At 35.7% G+C, this 22,163-nt stretch overlaps 1 protein-coding gene across 3 annotated transcripts in view; it reads right to left on the reverse strand.

Annotated features, from left to right (window-relative positions):
• Positions 1-13,669: 13,669 nt before the first annotated feature.
• The window catches only part of LOC131145097 (carboxyl-terminal-processing peptidase 1, chloroplastic), a 51,939-nt gene continuing 43,445 nt past the window's right edge, over positions 13,670-22,163 (reverse strand). For 2 of the 3 annotated variants that reach the window (XM_058094173.1, XM_058094174.1), the window contains exons 8-14: positions 16,327-16,410; positions 15,173-15,211; positions 15,031-15,093; positions 14,512-14,641; positions 14,374-14,432; positions 14,167-14,275; positions 13,670-14,008 (exon numbers count right to left, since the gene is read on the reverse strand). In XM_058094173.1, the coding sequence (XP_057950156.1) occupies positions 14,377-14,432; positions 14,512-14,641; positions 15,031-15,093; positions 15,173-15,211; positions 16,327-16,410 (372 nt within the window). In that variant the 3' untranslated portion in view covers positions 13,670-14,008; positions 14,167-14,275; positions 14,374-14,376. The remainder of the gene's footprint in view (positions 14,009-14,166; positions 14,276-14,373; positions 14,433-14,511; positions 14,642-15,030; positions 15,094-15,172; positions 15,212-16,326; positions 16,411-22,163) is intronic. The other variant, XM_058094175.1, reaches the window with a different exon arrangement.

A 22,163-nucleotide genomic window follows, 5' to 3' on the forward strand; every position in this document is an offset into this window, starting at 1 on the left:
CCTTTAGGGTTTCTTTGGAGTTCCTTTGGGTTCCTTTTGAGTAGTTTTAGGCCTTCAAATTGTATTTAATCTTTTTTATTTTAGATTGCAATAGTTTAATTGTAGTTTCGTTCTTGCTTTGTTTTGATTCTGAATTTCAATAAAAGTTATGTTTACAATTTCGTTTTTCATCTTGTCTTTATGTTTGATTGCTTGCATGATGAGTAGCACATTTATCCGATTCTTCGGTTGTGATGAAACCCAAGGTTAGATTCGCATAACTAGGGTTATTCGATTGTTCATAATAGGGTTTGGTTGCATGATGCTATTTAGAAAGGAATCTGTGTTCGCTAGATAGGGTATGCCCAGTTCTCCTGATCGTGCTCCAAAAAATTGGTGCAAACTCGGATACACTATACTACTCGAACGGTTTACTTGTCTTTATTTAGAGTTCATCTAATGCATTCGTATTAGGATGAACCGTTGAAACCCCATTACGAATAATTGGCTGAACGTAGTTATTGAGAATTAATGGCTTAGGGTGGATTCATAAACGGGGAATTACCTTTTCATAAGGATCTCAATTTAATTAATTTTCTTTCGTAGTTTAAATAGAAAACCTCAAATTCAATCTTTTCTTATTGTTCCAACGTAGTAAATTAGATTAATTTGGTACACCGCTGCATTGAGTCCCTTAGGATCGATACCCGACTTACTCACTGTTCTATCGAATTTGGGAGTAGTTAGGTTTATAAATTTTATCTTTGGTAGTTAAGGACCCAAACCTTTACAAAGCTATCACTACATCTTCAGTCAAGCTGCACTTTGCATTTTGACTCTTTATGTGAATAGCTGCATTTTGTTCTTGTTATCTTTGAAGTCTATCGATTATTTTCACAAGAAATTTTACATTGCCAAATAAATTTCTTTCTTCATCTAACATCTTGTAAGGATTTTTACAAGTAGTTCCGCAAAAACAATTCTTTGAAAATAAGACAAATCACAAAATCTCAATCATTTGTTTAGAAGGTGAGCAATTTTTTCCCTTGTTTTATTTTTGTTCATGCATTGGGCTAGTTAAAAGTGCATACAGATCCACTATCAATTATCAGTCATGAAGGATGACAAAAGCTTCCACATTTTTAAAGCGCTAATTGAAAAAAAACAAAAAAAAAAAAAGGGGGGGGGGGGGGGTGGGAGGCGTTTCGTGAGGAATAGGATCAAAGAAAATGGAGAATTTTGTTTCAAATAAGAGCTTGCATATTGAGAGCGAAGAATAGGTGGATCTGTATGGGGCCAGCAGAAATTTTTGGGCTAGAGGACATATTGATAGACTTTGCTTTATGATATAGGGGACAAATGTAGATTAAGTGATTTTCGAAATAATGACTTGAAAAAATATAGATTGAATGGTTCTCGATGGCATAAAGGACAATTGCTAGACTTTTGGTCTATTATTTGAAATTTTCTTTAGAAATTTTATTTTGATCATAGTTAAAATAGTATGAAATTTGATGGAGCTCTAAATATTGAAGCAACAGTAGCCACAAATTTATTATTTTTCTTTCAGTTTGGTATGGATGTAAAATTCTAGTATGGTTTCCATTTCTACAAAGAATACAATCCTTTATTTTTTTATCTTTCCCTTTTACATGTGTGTTTTATATGCGTGTATGTAAGGTTAAGGCTAAGGTATTTTTACATCTTAGCAGCATTGTCCATAAAGGCTAGGGCTTAATAAGGGCAAAAATAGAATATATATATATATATATATATATATAGTTTTGAAGGCAAACAACATGAAATGGGCTCAATAAGAGGAAAAAAAAAAAGGAAAAAATTATTTTCAAAGACAAACTAAAACCATGCTCACAGTAAGTAATTAAGGGCAAAAAAGAAAAAAAAAATATTTTCAAAGGCAAGCTAAAAAGCATTGCTAGCAATATGTTAAGGGCAAAAAAGAAAAAAAAAATACTTCCAAAGGCAACCTAAAAAAATATTTTCATAGGCAAGCTAAAAAGCATTGCTAGCAATATGTTAATTGCAAAAAAGAAAAAAAAAATTTATTTCCAAAGGCAACCTGAAACCATGTTGACAGTGTGTAAAGTTGTGGACAAAAAGGAACAAAAGAGATTTAAGCCAAATCACATATGGGTTGCCAGCAATTTCTGCATGTTGATGGGAGAAGAAGGGGGAAAATCATTTTTTTAAACTTCTGCTTGACTACTATCATAAAGATGACATAAGGGAGTATGGACGTCCCTAAATTCAAAGTTAAGGGGAGGTCCTTGTCTTTATGGCAAACCTCAATGAAGATGAGTGTTTTTTGCTTTTTCATCCAATATTATAAGGACTTTTGTCAGAAGATGTTTTTTGGGTAGGACATAAGGCGTAATTGGTTCAATTTTATCCAAAAGTAATGATTGAACCGAGCTAATGATTTTTTTAATTTATAAATCAAAATTGAACTAATGATTTAATAAAGACTAAGATGTTGGTTTAATTAGTCGCTTAAGTTGTTTATTAGTTTTTATAATTTTTAGACTAGTGCTAGAGACTTAGGTCAATGTTATGTGATAAAGTGTTGATTGTTGAATGCAGTTCTAAAGTTGTGAATTAGGTTAAGAATATAATTAAAAGTATCTTTGAATTTGAATGCAAATTGTTTTGGTTATTTTTCAAGAGGATTTTGAAAATAAGGAGAGTTGAGTCATGGAGCATTCTAAAACTTACATTTTTCTTTTAGGAGCAAAATTGTCCAAAATTCTAAATGGACCTCTTATTGAATCAACAAATGGAAGACCTCTAGTTCAATTAGAGGTAGTTCAGTACCAACTAAAAGGTTTATAGAATGAAGATGGATTATTGAATTCTAGACATTAAGAGCCCAAGCTCTATAAAATGATGACTCAGCGCAAAGCAATGGGACTTGAGGCTCGTAACAAAGTTAACTAAAATGGGTTGGGGTGGATATTGATGAGAAGGGGAAGGCTCAAATGATGTGGGACAATTACAAAGACTCAATGTGCAATAGGGGGTTGCACTGTGCAGGAGGCAAAGAAGAATCCCTCCTTTTCCCATATTAAGAGAGAGAGAGAGAGAGAGAGAGAGAGAGAGAGAGAGAGAGAGAGAGAGATCCAAAAACGCACATATTAGATAAAATCGTTGCTCCTTGAAATTAATGTAATCTCATGCTGGTCCAATTATAAAATTCACCACTGAAATCATGAATGCTCACTCTTTATTAATCTACACTCTAATCTAATGTAATCCATTTATTTAACTTTCATTTGCCATTCATTTGAATGCACCTGCCAAAAAAAATGAAACTTATAGTGAGAAAGTTAAATTTGTCACAATGCAATGTCTAATTTTTTACTTTGGGCTTCACTCAAGAAGGCCCAACTTTTAATTTTCCACAAAACTATCTTGGCAACATATGTGTGTAACTATGAACAAATAGTGAGGAAAAATAGTTCCTAACAGATTGAAAATGAAAGAAACACCATTAGGCTTAAGATTGTTGTTAGAAGATAATAGACTATTTTAGTCATTATGCGATGTTAATTGGGATATTTTTATCTTCTATGTCTTTTATTATTAATATATGAGGGCAAACCTAGAGATACACGTAATGCTCCAAGAAACTACCTCTAATTTTGTTCTTTCCTCTTTCTCTTATTCTCATATTTTCTTCTAACTTTACAATGTTGTATCAGAACACCAACCTTCTCTAAATCTGATTTACTAGAGTTTAATTTCTAGCATTTTGTTTTCTTTTTTGGATGTTCTTTTCTTTCCCTAATAGGTTCTCAAATTTGATTTCTTGGTTGGTTTGAGAGTCATTTTTAGGATACTTTTCTTCTTCATTAGGCTATGCAACATCCTTTTTTGGATGTTGTGTGTGCTTGTTGCAGTGTATTGAAGCAAAATTATTTGTATATTGGTTGGTATACTTCCACTTCTGATGTTTTGTTGCCTAGTCTTTTTTTTTAATTTTTTTTATATCGCTAGGTGTCATGGGCTTACGCACCAGACTAATCTCATGCTTACACCAACCGTACCCTTAACCAACACGTAGGAGGTAAATCGCGGATGTACACTACAGTTGGCAGGGTTCAAACCTCAGACTTCACCTTTGTCCAAGGCCATCTGACGCAAGTCCTGACCACTTGAGCTTATGCCCGGGATTATTTTGATGTTGCTTGTGTTCGTGATTGAAATTTTGTATGACTTTCTAGTTGGCTTTTATTGGTGTTTGATGAATGTTTCTTGTTCTTGCTTGCATTCACTTCAAGTTGCTGCCAACCAAAACACCTATAATTGTTGCCATGTATTGAGCACTTGTGGTGCTTTGTTGTGGTTTGCCCTATTCTATGTGGTCAAGTGGATCCTCCTAGAATATTAATGTAACTTCAATTTTGTGGTCATAATTGCCTCTTGAAGTTCTGAACTTTTTAATGTTTGAAATTTTATTCTTTGCGAGTCTATGCTATTAGTGTATTTGGGGTGATTTGATGGCCTTTATAAAGAGAGCTTCAACTAATACTAGTAATATCCAGATTACAACAATCAAATTAGTTGGATCCTTAAACTACTTATTATAGTCATCGACAATGTGTGTGTATATTATTGTAGAAGGGAAATCTAAGTATATGTTGCATTCCTTCCCTCTCTAAACTTCAAGGATTAAGATTGTAGGATGAAATAAATTGGCATATTAGTTGTGTGGTTGTGAAACAACATGGAGTCATAAATTTCCAAATTGCCAATATGATGCTTCATAGAAGAACCAAGTATGTTTGTGGTGATCGTCATGAATTGAGGTTCGTGTAAAGTCAAGCCTACTAATATATTCTCACCTCATTCAAATATTTGGGGTCTATGTAAAGTCAAGAATTTGATTGATCATCAATATTTTGTAATCTAAACTTTATGGACGGTCTTTGCATATGAATTGGATCAATTTGTATAGATATGTCTAAATTTATTAAATGTGTCTACTCAATTCTACCAAGAAATAAAAACATAGTTTGGTATTAGTATTCAAAATTTTCAATACAATAATGCACTTCAATTTGTTTCTCATAAGCCTCCCTTTTCTTCGAAAAAGGGATTATTCATCAAACTTCATGTTTGCATACTCAATAGAATGGAGTAACTAAATGGAAAAATAAAGATTTACCTAACATATCATGGCCTCTGCTCTTTGATATGCATGATCCTAAAACCCTTTAGATGGATGTTCTTCTTACTGCCTTTTTTTTGTGTTAATTGGATGCCTACTAGTGTAGACGAAAATTTTTCCTTCTTTATCATATACCCCAAAACATCCATTTTCTTCCTTGCGTTTTATGTTTTTGAGTGAGCATGTTTTCTTCATGTTTCATGTGCATGCTAGGATAAATTCTTTTCTTTTGCTACTTAATGTGTCTTTTTTACTTTAGAACTCAAAAAGGATATATATATATATATATATATATATATATATATATATATATATGTTATGAACTTATGATTCTCAAATTCACATGAAATATATTAGTGTAGATGTTATTTTTTCTTAGGAGACAACATATTTCTCTAGTGTCGAATCCTCCTTGGACAAATCTACTTTAAGTCCATAAATGATTTCTGGTCCACACTGCGAAGTTGATCCCCATGTTTGTACCCTTATTCCTCTTGAGAGAACTTCTTGCTCTCGCCTAAATCCATTAGTTATGGGCCAAAGGAAAATAATGGTATCCCTCATTTTTCTTGACTTTTGCAGTTGGAGATCCATCCCAACATTACTTGGATTTGCCACTTACTTACAAGATGGTACTTAAACATATACTTAACAATCATTAGTTGCTTGTCATACTGCTTATTATGTTTCAATTCTTCACCTTCGTAGTCCTATGCGTTCTCTTGCTTTGTCTATTTCCTCTATCTCCATCCCTTCCTCACAAGTTGAAGCACTTGTAACCTAATGAAAGCATGCAATAAATGTAGAAATGGATCCCTTAACCACTGGAGGGATATAAAATTGGTGGACAAAATTGGTGGACGTTCCTCCTGATAAAGAGTTCTTTAAGTGTCATTGGATCTACACCATGAAATATCTTCCTAATAGCTCTACGAACGTATTAAAGCTCGATTAGTTGCCAAACTCAGACATATGGCATTGATTATTTCAAGACATTCTCTCCTCAATTAAATTTTGGTCATGTATTGATCTTATTGGCAATTAATTTTTATTGACCCTTACAATAGTTGTATGTGATGAATGCCTTCTTATATGGAGATTTGCAGGAAAAAGTCGAAAAGGTATGTAGGGCAACTTCCTGGGTATGTTGCTCAACGACTGAATGGTAAGTTATCCACATTGCACAAGGCTATTCGTAGCCTTAAGTAGTCTTCTCTAACTTGGTTTGACAAATTTAGGATAGTAATCTTTACATTTGGTTTTATCCAATACCACTAATAATTTAGTCTTTGCTTGCAAAAAGGAAACAGGTGCAGTACAATACTACTTTACGCAGATGATAGCTTCATCATTGCCAGTGACTTAAAAATGGGACTGTAGATATTAAGGAGTGGCTTTATGCAAAATTTCAAATCAAGAACTTTTTTTTTTTAATATAACTAACAAAGAAGATAAAAATATAAATATAACCAAAATCAAAACAAAATACACCAAACAAAACTCTAGAATTGAACTAACGACGAACGGAAACGAGACCCCACCTATCCATCCAAAGAATACCTTTCAGATAATGTGGTAGAAGGTGTTGTTCTTCGTAAATTACATTGTTTCTCATTTCTCCTTCTTTAACAAGAAAATCAGTTGCACTATTGTCTTCCCTATATTGATGCATCACCATGACGTTCACTCCTAACTCCACCACAAAGTACATCTACCTTTTCAAAGCCAATCAACTACAATTCGCGAGTCACTTTCATAATCACATTAAAATAATGTAAAATTCAAATGAGGTCCTTCCCTGATTGCTTTTAATTACGCACTATTATTTGTACTATTGCCAAAATAACTTGAAAAAATCGCTTTTACCATGTCATGGCAATCCCAAATAATTCCTCCACCTCCTGAAATACCTAGATTACCCCTACAACTCCCATGACAATTAAGTTTTATCCACCCTACTGGAGGTTTAACCCACGAAATAATTTTTTCAAGCTTGTCGCAAACTCCATGATGCTTAATTTGAAACTCATTCAAAATCTTAATGTCCAACTTTTTCAATTTTTCAAAAGAATTGTTGCTCTCAGCAATAAAACTAACCCAGAATCGAACATTTCTCCACATCTGATCTACACTTTGATAAACTCCTTTCATTCTCACTTTACATCTTCGATTCCAGAGGCACCACGTAATCAAACACGGAATCAGCCCGATTAAAATACCTTTAATAGACGATTTTTCAGCATAGTGGAACAAATTTTCCCTTTTGTTTTTCTAGGGAATGGATCGTTGGAAAGGAATCCCAAACGCCACACTAGCCCGACGCCAAACCTCTGAAGTTACCTCACCTAAAGAAAGAATATGATCAATGTTTTCCTAACTTCTCTGAATGCAGCAATTACAAGTCGAAGCCATCAATATTCCTTTGGCCTGAATTTTATCATCTACAGTCAAGCATCTAAATCAGTCTCTTCATAAACACATTGAGATTCTTCTGCGCAATAAAGAATGTCAAAACCAGTCATTCCACACAAAATCATCACTTCTACTCTTCATTGCCTCCCAAGCCGCTTTTGTAGAGAAATTATCGTCAAGGGCAGGCTTCTAGACAAAAATATCCTACCCACTTTTACCCGCCGGCACCTAGTGCAAAATTTCCCTTCTCGGTACCAACCAATTCTAGTACTAAATCAGAGTTCCAATTATTATTTAACCAGCAATCCTTAATACACAGTTTCTTGTTCAAAATATCCTCAGTGCTCACAGATAACGGGTCTGATGACAGTCACCTGTCAAATCAAAAAGAAGAGTTCCCACCTCTCACTAAAATTTTAACATTATCCATAACTTTTGGAATGGTGACCATAATTGATTTCCAAAACCGGGAGTCATTTGGTCTCTCATTCCTTATTAATAAATGCTCATTTCTGCAATATTTAGCTCAGAAAAAACATGCCCACAAATTGTTAGAGGTGAGCAATCTGAAAGCAAATTTCATGAGAAGAAATTTCTGAACTTCCTTAAGATCTCTCAGCCCCAGACCGCCCTTCGAGGTAGGTTTATAAATTTTCCCTCAAGAGCGCCAATGAATCTTCCTTTTATCTTTCACCTCTCCCCATAAAAATAGAAAGAAGAGAGTTAATGTGAGAATTTGTGACCTACGAAACCTTAATAACATACATCAAATGAATAGGCATGCTAGACAACACATGTCTTAATAAAATCAATCTTCTACCTTGTGAGAGCAACTTAGATTTCCACCCTACAATTTTCTTTCTAATCTTCTCCACAAGAGGCTCCAATGTCTTGGAAGACAATTTTCCAAACACCAAAGGCGCACCCAAATATGTAATTGAAAATTTACCTTCCATGAAACCCGTGATTCTCAATAAACCACGCTTCCGAGCAGGAGTAATGTATTTCGAAAGGAATAACGCTGACTTTATCTTATTGATTTCTTGACCCGACCACTTCTCATACATTTCTAGAGCGTAAACTAAATTTTTAATAGATCTCTTCCCACCATTTACAAAAATAAGAATATCATCCACATATAACAAATGCGAAACCAATGGAACCCTCATCGGATAATTAAATTGACCAATCTAACCAGTCTCATAGTTTTTCCTAAGCAACCTTGTCAAAACCTCCTCCATTATGATGAATAAATAAGGAGAGAGTGGATCCCCTTGCTGCAAGCCTCTCATAAATTGAAAAAACTCTTTAAAGGTTCCGTTCATCAAAACAGAAAATCATGGGGACTCCCCACAATTTTTTATGAGCTTACAAAACCTCTCAAAGAAACCAAAAGCCTTAAGAACCTCTAGAAGAAACTCCAATTCACTCTGTCATAAGCCTTAGCCATATCGAGTTTTACCATCACAATGCCGCCAGCCATTTTTTTGTGCAAAGACTGAACCATTTCTTGAGCAAGCGTAATATTTTCAAAAATACTATGCCCAAGAATTAAAGCATCTTGTTCATGCGAGACCAACTTCTCAAATATCTCGGTTAGTCTAAAAACAATAATCTTGGAAAGAATTTTATAAGCCACAGAGCATAAACTAATAGGTCGGAATTTATCAAAACTAGAAGGATTATCCACCTTCGGAATTAAAACAATAAACGAAGAGGAAAAAAACTTGGAAAGAGTAGTGTTGTGAAAAAATCCATTGTCGCATCCAAGAGATCTTTTTTTACAATATCCCAACGAGATTTATAAAATTCAGAGCCAAATCCATTCGGTCCCGGACTGCTTTCTTTGGGAATAGAGAACACCACTCTTTTAACTTCTTCTTCTATCGGTTCGGCATAGAGGAAATCATTTTCAGCATCTGAAATTTTCCTTTGAATTAACTCAAATAGATCGCATGATTCAACTGCTGAAAACTCTAAAAGAAAATTTTGGAAAAAAGCAACTGCTTCATTATGAATTGCTTCCGCACCCGACTCTTATTCCGCTTCTAATTGATAACTGAATGGAAGAATTTAGAGTTTTGACCCCCCTTAATCAACCATTTTTTTTTTTTTTTCGCAATTTGTCCTAGGCGAGATGTTTCCCTATTCCCCCACACTTGAATCTCCAACTTAGTAGTCAAGTAATCAGCTTCGACGTCCTCAAAAAAACCTGCTTGCAATTGATTTTCTAAATATTTCATCATTTCCTCAAGAGCTTTTAAATTTTCTCCCACTCTCCCAAAGACCTTTTTATTTTATGCACGTAATGCAACTTTAGTTCTCTTAAGGTGAATAGCAAGTTTCAAAAGACCTAAGGCCGAGTCATTCCTGATCTAGGCATCTTTAACGCACGACAAAAACATATCATGCGAGCTCCACATATTCAAAAACCGAAATAGGATAGGGTCATACCGAGAGAAAGACGTATTTGTATACACCACCATAGGGCTATGATCTAAGGATTTCTGACTCAGATATTTGAATTGAGTCGAACCATATAGGTTGGAAAAATCATTATTAATAAGAACACGATCAAGCTTAGCCCAACTATGAGCCACCCCTTCATGGCCATTGCACCACAACATTCGTGAGCTTGTGATTGATAAATCAAAGAGACCACAATGATGTAAGCGGTCATTAAACTCCATCATAGGAAATAGAGGTCTTGGATTTCCACCAATTCTTTCGGTATCCATTCGAATAACATTAAAATCACCCAGGACCAACCAAGGAAAATCTGATTGGCACTTCTCCAGTTGCCGCCATAACTCTCTTCTTCACATAAGAACATTTGGCATAGGCAAAACTCAACAAAATTCTTTGTCCGTCCTTAAAAAACCACCTAGAAATCTTCTAAGTTATGATTGAAATCACCTCAAAGACATTTATATCCTTCCAAAACAGCCACAATTTACCGCCCTGATTTTCATTAGATATAAAAATGTGATAATTCAGAAAATTACCAGCATTACCATCTGCTCGTCAACTGCGAAAAGTTCTAAAATAGAAAACAACCCAACATTAAACTTTTTAATTAGCTTTTTAACCTACCTCTAAACCTGCCCAACCCCCTAATATTCTAGAAAAGAATTGTATCCGTCATAAATTTAATTTATGTGGTCGGATGAGAACCCTCTGAGATTTCCTCACAGAATTTTTTATGAAAATTCATCCCTGCCCTGTATCAGACTCACACATTTTTTTTTTTTTTTTACCCTTTAAAACTGATATTTCACCTTCCTCTATCTTGGACGAATAACCCCAAGCCAATTCCTCCTGATGCAAACCTTGGTCCCTACCTTCAATCAGTTTAAAACTATTCACGTCATCCACTTCCTCTTGAGATATAAGTTCATCATCTGAAACTCGAGGATCATCATCACACCCAATTTCCTCACACTCCCCCTCATTCCTCTCTGTTGAACCTTCATTCCCATTATTTTCCAATCCTCATTGTGGTATATCAGAGTTTTGCCTTGCATGATCCCTTTTTTCTTGAACCACAGGAATTTCCGCTATTTCAGGGCCCCTATCATTAATATGCTTCATCATATGCACAGTAATGGGTCCTACTTCTTGCACCACCTTCTTTGCCCCTTTATCCACGTCGATATCGGTTTCTATTACACCATCATTAGTCTTTGGTTTCCATATTTTTTTTCTTTATATTTTTCATCATCTCTTCACTTCTCTCCCACCCTGCAAACAATCGAGGTATGTCCTTACTTGCAACATTTAGAGTAGAAAAAACTCATCTTTTCATATTTGGCCTCTTGCCAAATACATTGTTTCAGAGATAAAACAAGAGAAAATCCTTTTACCGGCTCCATTGTTAGGTCAACTTCCACGCAAATACGTGCTCCCGATGCTCTCGTACAATTTATTGTTGCATTATCAGTTCTAAGATAACGATCAAAACGAGTCACTATTATTTGGAGAAAATTCATTTGGTAAAGATGCATTGGTAACCCTGATAAGAAAATCCATTGAGAAGTCAATGGAGATTCTTTTTTAGTATTTAAATCCTTCGTCCACTTGAACAGCCGAAAAGAATTGCCTTCCATAGTTCTACCTTCCCTTGACCAACCATGCAAAAAGTCACATTTGTTTTTCATGTGAATTAACAAGTGATAATCATCCATAACACTGATCGTTGGAATTTTTGTCAAACCCCACGTTTTTCACAATCGATAGCCGAATTTTATCAATAGATTGCCGATTCCTCAAAAATTTTATTACTAATGCAAAACAAAATTTTTTTTCAACCTTAAACATCTCTGCTTCTGAGAAAATAAATCTCAATTCCCCATTAATATTAACGAGCAATCTCATAGAAATTTTGAACGTATGCATCTCCACTTTTTTACTCACAACTTGTGCATATGACTGCACCCCGGGACTTTCCTGGATGGCATTCCCCGCCGAAGGTGCGACCATCAGCGGGGGACGACACTAGATTACAATGTATTGAAATTAAAGTAAAACTTTTCTAAATGGAAAACAAACTGACCTGCATTGTTTGGTGACTCCCTAAGTAGCAACAGCGTGCAGTTCCTCTGTCCTCGACAGTGACGGCTCGCAGTTTTGTCACAAATTGTTGTTTTGTGCTACCCCTCGTGCGTCTCCCTGGAAATAGCGGTAGAGAGTGTTCGCCGAAGGAGGACAGTGTCACGGCTTGCTGCTGCTCCGGCGAGTTGCTTCACCGCCTGCGTCTGAGACGAGAAACACCATCTGCGTCAAAGACGAGAAACAGAGGTTCTTCGTGAAGATAGAGTTCGCAGGGCAACCGATGTTCAGGACACAACTAGAAGACGCATAATTGGAATCTGCAGGATGGCGGGAGGCTGCGACGGGACGGCAACAGGCAAGGGCAAATCGGCTACAAAGACGTCGGCGAGGGCGAAGCCTCAAACTGCGAAAGCTAAGGGCTGGAGGCTGCGACGGGCGGACTGGCGAACTACGACTGGTCTAGGTCCAACAGCGCTAAAGTCACGAACAAAAGGGCACTGTTAAACCTTTTGCTCTTTTCTCCTTGCACTACCGAGGCTAGAGAGCAGAGGCTTCACGAACAAGAGGGCACTATTAAACCTTTTTCCATTCCTTATCGATCTGCAAGAAGGCAGGAGGCTGCGACGAGACGACAACCGGTAAGGGCAAATCAACTACAGAGACGTCGGCTAGGGTTTTCTATAAAAAGCACTCACTCTGTGTTTCCATCTCTGTGTGTTTTTTTGTCAAATCTTATTTCAAATCAAGAACTTAGTTACTCAATGTTACTCTCTACGTAATGAGATCGCACAATGCAAGGGTTGAATCTATCTCAACGAAAAATATTCTTTCGACTTGCAAAGTTAGAATGATATTTTAGACTAGACTAAAAGATCACGGGTAAATTAGTTTGGCTCAGTTGATTTTCAAAGGTCTACTATTGAATACTATATATTTATAGGAAGTAATCTTGTTATGTGGTATAACAGGAAACAACTTCACAATTGAAGAAAAATGCAACACAACTGAAGAAAAATGCAACACTATGGCTTATAGTGTCTCTGAGCTTATTTGGTTGAGGTGTTAATAGATTAATTCTCGGTAAAGAAGCCATGGATATGTTTTATGACAATCAAACTGCCATAACATACTATTTCCCAATGTTTTATGAGACAAGATACATTGAACTTGAGTATCATCTTGTGAGCGATGTTGTGTTGAAGTAGGTCTTAAGAATTCTACCTATGAAATCTCAGGATTAATTAGGCAATATTTTCCCAATGTTTTATTTCAGCCTACCTTTTTCTAGTAGTAACAGTATGGAACCTTTGCCTAGTAGTAATAATAGGTTTATATCAATTGATATTTATACGAGTCCAACTTGAGGTGAAGTGTTAATTATGTTCTCTCCTCTCTTATTCTCTTATTCTCCTTTCTTTCTTTTCTCCAACTTTAAATTTACAAATTACAACAATTGTATTTGGGGGGCTGTTTTACAGTGCTTATTAATCCAGAAGGTAGATGTCAGATATATACAAGTAAATAATACCAAAAAGTAAATAAACAAATAACACCCTTCTTTGTTTTGTATAAGTAAATATGACTCTTAACTTAATTACCGCTCTACAGAATTTGGTAAGCACTGAATCGCATAACTAAAGCTCGAGGGTTCTTTACAATCAGCCAAATATGCTTATAGCGAATAATAATGTATTTGAGAAAATAAAACACAACCTTAGAATAAATTTACAGTAACTAACTTTCTTAATGCAAACATTATTTTCCAGCAAGCATTCAATGTCCTATACTCCCACCCCCACCCCCCACAATTTTTCTTTTTGAGTACTTTATGTTTCTCATCTCCATTGCATCCGAGGCATAGCATGACTCTTGTTGTTTCTGAATCAATGATGTCATGTTGATAAATGAAATCAGTAACACCCCAAAATTCCGTGAGAAATTTAGTCTGTCCAGCGATAATAGAGAGAGAGAGAGAGAGAGAGAGAGAGAGAGAGAGAGATAAATAAATAAATAAGAAGGCGAACTGGTCTGCTTACTTGAGCTGAAAGTTCAATTACATTATTTCATGTGGCAGAAGAACCTCAAGCAAGAAGATCAATATGCCACAACAAACTTCCATTTGCACAGGCAAAGTTTCAAGAAACACTACATGATAAAACAAAAGGCAAGAGCATTGTTAACCATTAGTAGAAACAATCACTAAAAGGGGGAAAAAAAGGAAACTAGGAAGGCGCTGAACCTACATTTTATCCTTGACGCAGCATGTTGCACTGTGAGATATGCTTTGCAACTTCATTCCAAGCTGAAATAACAACTTACAAGATCCTTTAAATAAAATGGAATCTATATCCATTTCTTGCAAAAGACAGCAGATCTATTACCTGGGAAATTCTCAAAATCTGGTTCTATCCCATTGCCATTTATATCCATATGGTTGGGTGTGACATACTTCCCAACAGTGACAACCATGCCAGATCCATCATGAAGTTCAAATACAGATTGGATCAGACCCTGCTAAAGATAATTTATGATTAAATTTACCAATAAAGATCACAAATTTCCCATACTATCCCTACGTCTCAGTTCTTACTGAACCACAAATCTTCATATCCATGAAACTCTCCAGATATTTCAATTATTATGAACCTTCGAAGTTGGGACATTGCCCTGTTATAAGATTCACTTGACCCTTGAAAACAAGTAACTTCGTAATTGCCACAACCAATAAGGAACCTAAAAAATGGAAGTCTAGAATTGATAATTGCTGGAAAATCTGTAAATATAATGATCTCTCAGAAGGAGTCATCAAGATAGCCATCTTATCTAAAAGCATGCCATACAGAAAAATGAAAAGGTGAAGAATTGTCACTAATCAGTTCAGCAGCACAAGTTAATCAGACCTTGCCAAAAGTTCTCTCCCCAACAAGAACAGCTCTACAGTTATCATGAAGTGCACCAGCAACCTGCAGTCAGAACCACTGTTCATGATACTATATTCTTATAAATACACACCCCACAAAGTGATAAAACCAATATACTCACTATTTCACTAGCACTAGCAGTTCTGCCGTTCACTAAAACCTGCAATGGAAGTGATTAATTGAGTGATTAGCCTCGAGACAAATCCAGGCTATCAAAAAGCTTTGCCATAATTATCTAGTTTTTGAAATTTATAAGCTAGAAGATTTCAGGCCAAAAATAACAGTTTGATATGGTACAATCAAAGTCTTAATGCAAGTCAACTTCAAGAACGAGCATTGAGCACAGTTACATCCAGGTTGGACAGACCAAACCACAATCAAATTTGATGCCTGCCAACGAACCAAGCTGCTCAGGCAACCGAGACTCCTTTAGTCCATGCTTGTTCAGTTATATAATAACCTGACCCTCAGCATCAGCATAAGCCTCATTTCCCAGGCTATCCTTTTCACCCCAAGCTTAGTTTAATTGGGTTTTAAAGAAGTTCGTGGATTAATTTCCATTCCCAACCTTCTGTGCCAGGGGCCTAAGGGAAGCTGGGGAAAAGTTACAACCTAGGCTCAAAACCTGATTTAACTTTGACATGCAAGGCTCAAACAATTCAAAACTCAGGTTGACTAGGCTTATTTGGAATGGCACACCTATCAAACTTGAGCGAAGGATTTTGTTGGGCTAGCTGAGGCTCTTTCCGATAAACTCAAAAAGCACATCTTTTTTGACCCACATCAAGTAGCATCTATTGTTCTCACGTCATGAAAGAAAATATACATGCAATGTAACAAGGAAGTTCTCACTTCTTCCTTAGTTCTGTGTTACACTGACAAAATTTCAGTTCATGTTAAAATGCAATCTGAAGAAAAACAAGATATCTAGTAGATACATTTGATCGTTCAAAAACTTTTGGATGCTCATGGATAGTTTGCCTTGTCTTTATGAAGGAAATACAACAAGCAAATAATGTCTGCCTTAAATTCTGTTAGACGCTGACGCCTAGCTTAGATTCATGGTTGCAACACCATTCAGATTTTAGGAGGTTATCCATCAGAAAACTTGTAGGTGCAACACTATCACCCATACATTTCCAAAATCACAGCCACACTATTTACCTAAAAGAATTCCTAGACTTATACGATCAAAGGCCTGAATTTCCGATATAGCATTAAAATCAAACAGTAAGTACTCATTGTTAACACCACATGGGTAAAAGAGGTCAGTACAATGAGGGGAGCTGTAACCAAAGGTGTGGCTTCTGCAACAATTGCTTTTTGGTACTGAGGATCCCTTCCAACAGTATAAATCACCTGTACAGAACAGTATACAGAATAAAACACCAAATTAAAATAGTAGTGAAGTGGAACTTAAAAAGTGTACAATTAATGTCAATCATCCTAATTCTATATCCAATACTATTTACAGCAGAAATTGGAATTTGGAAGCAAAATATTGATGACATATGAACTCTAATGCAATTAATATTTTGGATTTATTCAGTCTCTAATAGAAAGAATACAGAATACATGCATTATCTATTGAAATAGGGGGCAGTGATGAAAATATCATCAAAATAAGAGAGAAGGGAAAACTCAAAAGAGAACTTATCTATCAGATAAAACAACAAGAAGAAGCCATAAGTCCTACTAGGTGGGGTCAGCTACATGAATCCTTTTCCGTCAATTCACCCAATTGAGATTGTTTTTCTCTAGTAGATTAAGGGCTATTAAATCCTTCCTCACTACCTCATTTCAAGTTATTTTAGGTCTACCCCTACAATTTTTCATGCCAGGAACAGTAACTAATTCACTCCTCACAAGTACTCCACTAGGTTACAGGTTTGGTTGAGCACTTGGGTTCATTTCATAGGCTTGGATTAGGCTCATTTATGGCCTCATTTAGTAAGGGTGAATTAGGATGTTAGGGGATGACAATGTAATGGGATAACAAGGGGGAGACAAGGACTCCATGTATTACTCTCTAGGGATTTATAATGATAAATGAATTGTTTTTATTAATGCTTTGAACAATTACCTTGTTGATTAAATAAGAAAAATTCACACTATTTTCATTGTGTTTTACTGTGTTAAAATGTGGTGCACTTTACTTGTGTATGGATAACTCCGCCTGTGATACAATTAATGTCCTAATTATTTCGCACACAACCGGTCTCAGGCCTGGTTGAAGGAGGAGGATTGCGTTAGGTAGCTAACAACCAGCGTAAAATTTGTCAGATCACTATGATATGAATCCTTACAGAATATTTGCTAGGTCGTCCCCTACGAACGATGTGTTGCACTTGTACCACTCGAGTGTAGCAAAAAGTGGACGAGGGTGAGCTAGGTCATCATCCCGAAGCAACGCGCCATGTTGGCACCTAAGTACAGTGTCAAATATGAGAGGGTTCTTGCATCATTATGGGCGTGGGCAGATAAAGAAGTTAGTTCAAGAAATTAGGATTAGATTAGAAACTTGGAATATAAGGGCACTTATAGGTAAAAGCATGGAAATTGTGGACACATGATTAGAAGAAAAATTAATAAATTTTCCTTCAAGAAACTAAGTGGATGGAGGAGAAAGCTATAGAAATTGATAAATCAGGATTTAAACTTTGGTACACTAGAAATTAATGTAGACAAATACTTAAAAGATATCATTGTCAATGTAAATGGAATAGGCAATCAACTAATAAAAATCAAGATGGTATTAGGCCAAGCGATAATAAATATCATTAGTGCTTATGCTCTTCAAGTAGGATTAGCACAAAATCTTAAGAGACAATTTTGGGAAGGTATGGATACAAGGCATACCAAGGACTGAGGAAATATTTATACGAGAAGATATAAAAATGTTGGAAGGGATAATAAAAGTTATAAGAGAATACATAGAGGATATGGATATGGGGACAAAAATGAGCCTGGGGAGATGATCTTAGACTTCACTATATCATATGATTTTAGTATAATGAATACTTGCTTTAAGAAGAGAGAACACTTAATAACCTTTAAAAGTAGACAAAATAGAAGTTAAATAGATTTTTTTTTTAATTAGGAGGGTAAATCATTTATCATACAATGATTGTAAAATTATTCCAAGTGAAAGTGTAACCACGCAACATAGAGTCTTAATGTTAGATATATGTATTAAAAAACGAAAGAAAAATAATAAAATATATCAGTGTAAGAGAACTAGGTGGTGAAACCTAAAAGGAGAAAATATAATAAAATTTAAAGATAAACTGATCAAAGATGAGGATTAAACTATAAAGGATGGGATAGATACAAATACTCTTTAGGGTAGAATAGCTAGATCTATTAAAAAGATAGCAAAAGAGATTGTAGGCAAATTAAGGGGAAGATTCTCGAATAGCAAAGAAAGTTGGTAGTGGAATAAAGATGTCCACAAAGTCGTAAAGACAAAAAGAATTTGGTATAAAATGTGGCAAAAATGTAAAAACATTAATAGCTTTGAAAAATATAAAAAGCGAGAAAAGATGCAAAAAAGGCTATTACTAAAGCTAAATACGGACCATTTAATAGTTTGCATGATAGATTAGATACAAAAGAAGGGGAAAAAGATATATTTAAACTTGCTAAAGCTAGAGAAAGGAAGGATAAGGACTTAGGAAATATAAAATATATAAAAAGTGAGGATGATATTGCTTTGGTTAAGGACGAGGACATAAAAGAAAGATGGCGAAGTTACTTTAATAAGTTGTTTAATGAAAACCAAATAGAAAGCTTAAACTTAGATTTGACAAATGAGGAAAAGACTAAAAATATGAGGTTTATTCGCAAAATTAGAGTTAACGAAGTTAATTTTGCACTAAAAAAGATGAAAAATGGGAAAGTTATAGGACCGAATAACATCCCAATTGAAGTTTGGAAATGCTTAGGTGATAATGGAATTATATGGTTAACTAATTTATTTAATACAATTATAAAAACTAAGAAAATGTCAGATGAATAGAGGAAAAACACTTTAATACCTATATACAAAAATAAAATAAAGGAGATATGCAAACTTGTAACAACTATAGTGGAATTAAACTTTTGAGTCATATGATGAAATTATGGGAAATGGTAGTTGAGCAAAGATTAAGGCTAGAAACGAAGGTCTAAGAAAATTAATTTGATTTTATGCCTAGGAGATCTACCACAGAAGCTATATATCTTTTAAGAAGATTAATGGAAAAATTTAGGGAAAAAAAAGGGACTTGCATATGGCATTTATTGATCTAGAGAAAGCATATGATAGGGTATCTATGGAAGTTCTATGATGGGTTTTAGAAAAAAAGGGTGTATGTAGGAGGTATACTGATGTCACTAAGGAACGATGGAGTAATGGCTAGTGTAAGGACTATAGAGGGAGAAATTAGATAATTTCCAATCACCATAGGTGTACATCAAGGATCTGCCTTGAGCCCTAATCTTTTTGCTTTAGTGATGGACAATTGACAAAGAGTATTCAAAGTGAGATTACATGGTATATGTTGTTTGTAGATAATATTATATTGATTGATGAAATTAGGGGTAGAGTAGAGGCTAAGTTAGAATTATGAAGAGAAACTTTGGAATCTAGAGGCTTTAAGACAAGTAGAAATAAGATAAAATATAGGAAATGTAATTTCAATAATGGTAGGAGGAATATTACAAAGTTAAACTTGATGATGAAGAAATAAATAGCACTAGTAGATTTCGATACCATGGATCTATTATGCAAGCTAAAAGAGAAATTGAAAATAATGTAATGCATAGAGTTAAAACAAGTTCGGTAAAATCGAGAAGTGCTTAGTGTGCTTTGTGATCGTAGAATACCCTTAAAATTAAAAGGGAAGTTTTAGTTGATGGCTAAAAGACTAGCTATGTTATATGGATCAAAATGTTGGGCGACGAAGAAACAGAATATCCAAAAAGTAAAAGTTGTCGAGATGAGAAAGCTTAGATGAATGAGTGGTACAACACGGAAAAATAAATTAAGGAATGAACATATTTGCAATAAGTTAGGTGTAGCTCCTATAGTAAAGATAAGCTAGGTACAACTTAGATAGCATGGACACTTGCAATGTAGGCCACATAGTGCGCCAATGAGGAAGAGTGAGTTAGTTACTGTGGGGGTCAGTAGAAGGAGTATGGGTAAACCTAAAACAACTTGGAATAAGATAGTGAATACGGATTTAATATACCAGAATCTAAGAAATGGTCCATGATTGCATAAATTGGCAGAAAGGACTCATATAGCCGACCCCACCTAGTGGGACTTAAGGCTTAGGTTTTTTGTTGTTGCTGTTGTTGTACTTTATTTGTGTATGGATGCCTTTTGTGAGGTTAACCCCTGCTTATATAAACTATGATTTTTCATTTCACTCTCGTGTTACTACTCTTGTTGAGAGACTGATGTGATTCTTGTGCCTGCAAGCATGAGCATTTAACCTTTGGCTAACTCGAATGAGAAAGGATTCTGAACGAGTGTTGTGCGGCCCTCATAGGTGTTAACTCTTGCGGTTCCATGACGGTATCAAAGCACAATAGTCAATCAACATGAGTGGTAAACAAAGAACCTCCAAGTTCGTTAAGATAAAGCATATTGAAACACTTGAGGCAAGAGTTGCCAAACTAGAAACCCTAAAGACTCTTTCTTTGAGCTCCAAGTGTTTGTGGTGAAATTTCCGAAAGAGAAGGGCATGCCAACAAAGCTTGAGGCTGCCCAAAAAACCACTAAAGGGATCCTTTATTGTGCATTTGAATTTGAGGAAAAAATTGTGGATCTAGGGAAACTTATTCCACACGTAAAATCCCTAGAGAATGGGCCAAGAGAGCTTAAGGCTTTCCATAGGAATCTTGAACAATTGAAAGCCTTTGAAGATAGGCTGAAATAGATAGAAGGTGTGGTGCCATCACTATCTTCCCAAACGGGAGGGCCAATAGAGCTTAAGGCCTCCTTTCGGGAGCTTAATGAGAATTTTTATATGCATGCAGATCATGTGAAGGAGTCCATTAGCTCCTTCAAAGGGGAGCTAGAAGAAATAGGAAAGTTTCAAAGCACAATGGATCAATTCCATAACCAAATGCAAGAGGTCAATACCAAGTTGAATGTAGTGGCCCAAATGTCTAAGAGATCCTCAGTAGATCCATAGATGCTAGAAGGGACCTAGCTAAAATAATCAGACCCTAAATCGTATGGTGGGGCTCATGATGCCAAGGAGTTGGACAACTTCATTTTCAACTTGGAACATTGTTTAAAGTGTTCTCGAGTCGAATTGGAGGAGGGCAAAGTGGCACTTGCCACAATATTCCTTGTGGACGATGCAAACCTGTGGTGGAGGACCAAATGTGAAGATATCCTAAACAATCGTTGTACCATCAGCACTTTGGAAGAATTAAATTAGGTCCTAAAGACAATTTATCCAGAAAATGTTAAGTATATGGCTAGCTACCTGGCGTATGATCTACAAAAGACAAGCTCGATCCAAGAATACATTTGAGGATTTCAGGCGTTGATGCTTCAGATCAATGACATGACTAAGTCTAATAGATTGTTTCAATTTTTACGTGGACACAAGCCTAAAAATGATCTGCGACAACAAGGAGTCTGTGACCTTCCCTCTACTCTTGTTACCACGAAACGTCTAAATGACTACTCTGAACGCCATATGAAGAGAAAAGGCTCACTTTCTCTAATGAGCAAAGATCGAACAAGATGAAAAGGCCTCCTAGCAAAGGAGGGGACAAAGGGATTGCTAACCTTGGAAGAGATAGAAGATCCTTCTCATCTAGGGACTTAAGGGGCAAATACACAGTGACCGGGAAAATCGACCGCCTATCTCTTGTTTGCTTTGCAAAGTACCTCACTAGGTAGCAAAGTGTCCTAAATGGAAGGCCTTAAATGCTTTGAAGGCCCTAAGAGATGGAACAAAAACCACGACAGAGAACATAAAGAGAAATCAGGATACGATGGGGGCCTTAAGATTTTTAAAGGTCCTTGAACACCAAGCGAGTGTTAGTAAATCACAAGACAAGGGGCTAATGTATGTTGACCTGGCCCTAAAGGAAAGAATACCAAG

Source organism: Malania oleifera, chromosome 12, assembly GCF_029873635.1.
Source record: "Malania oleifera isolate guangnan ecotype guangnan chromosome 12, ASM2987363v1, whole genome shotgun sequence".
Taxonomy (NCBI): Eukaryota; Viridiplantae; Streptophyta; class Magnoliopsida; order Santalales; family Ximeniaceae; genus Malania; species Malania oleifera.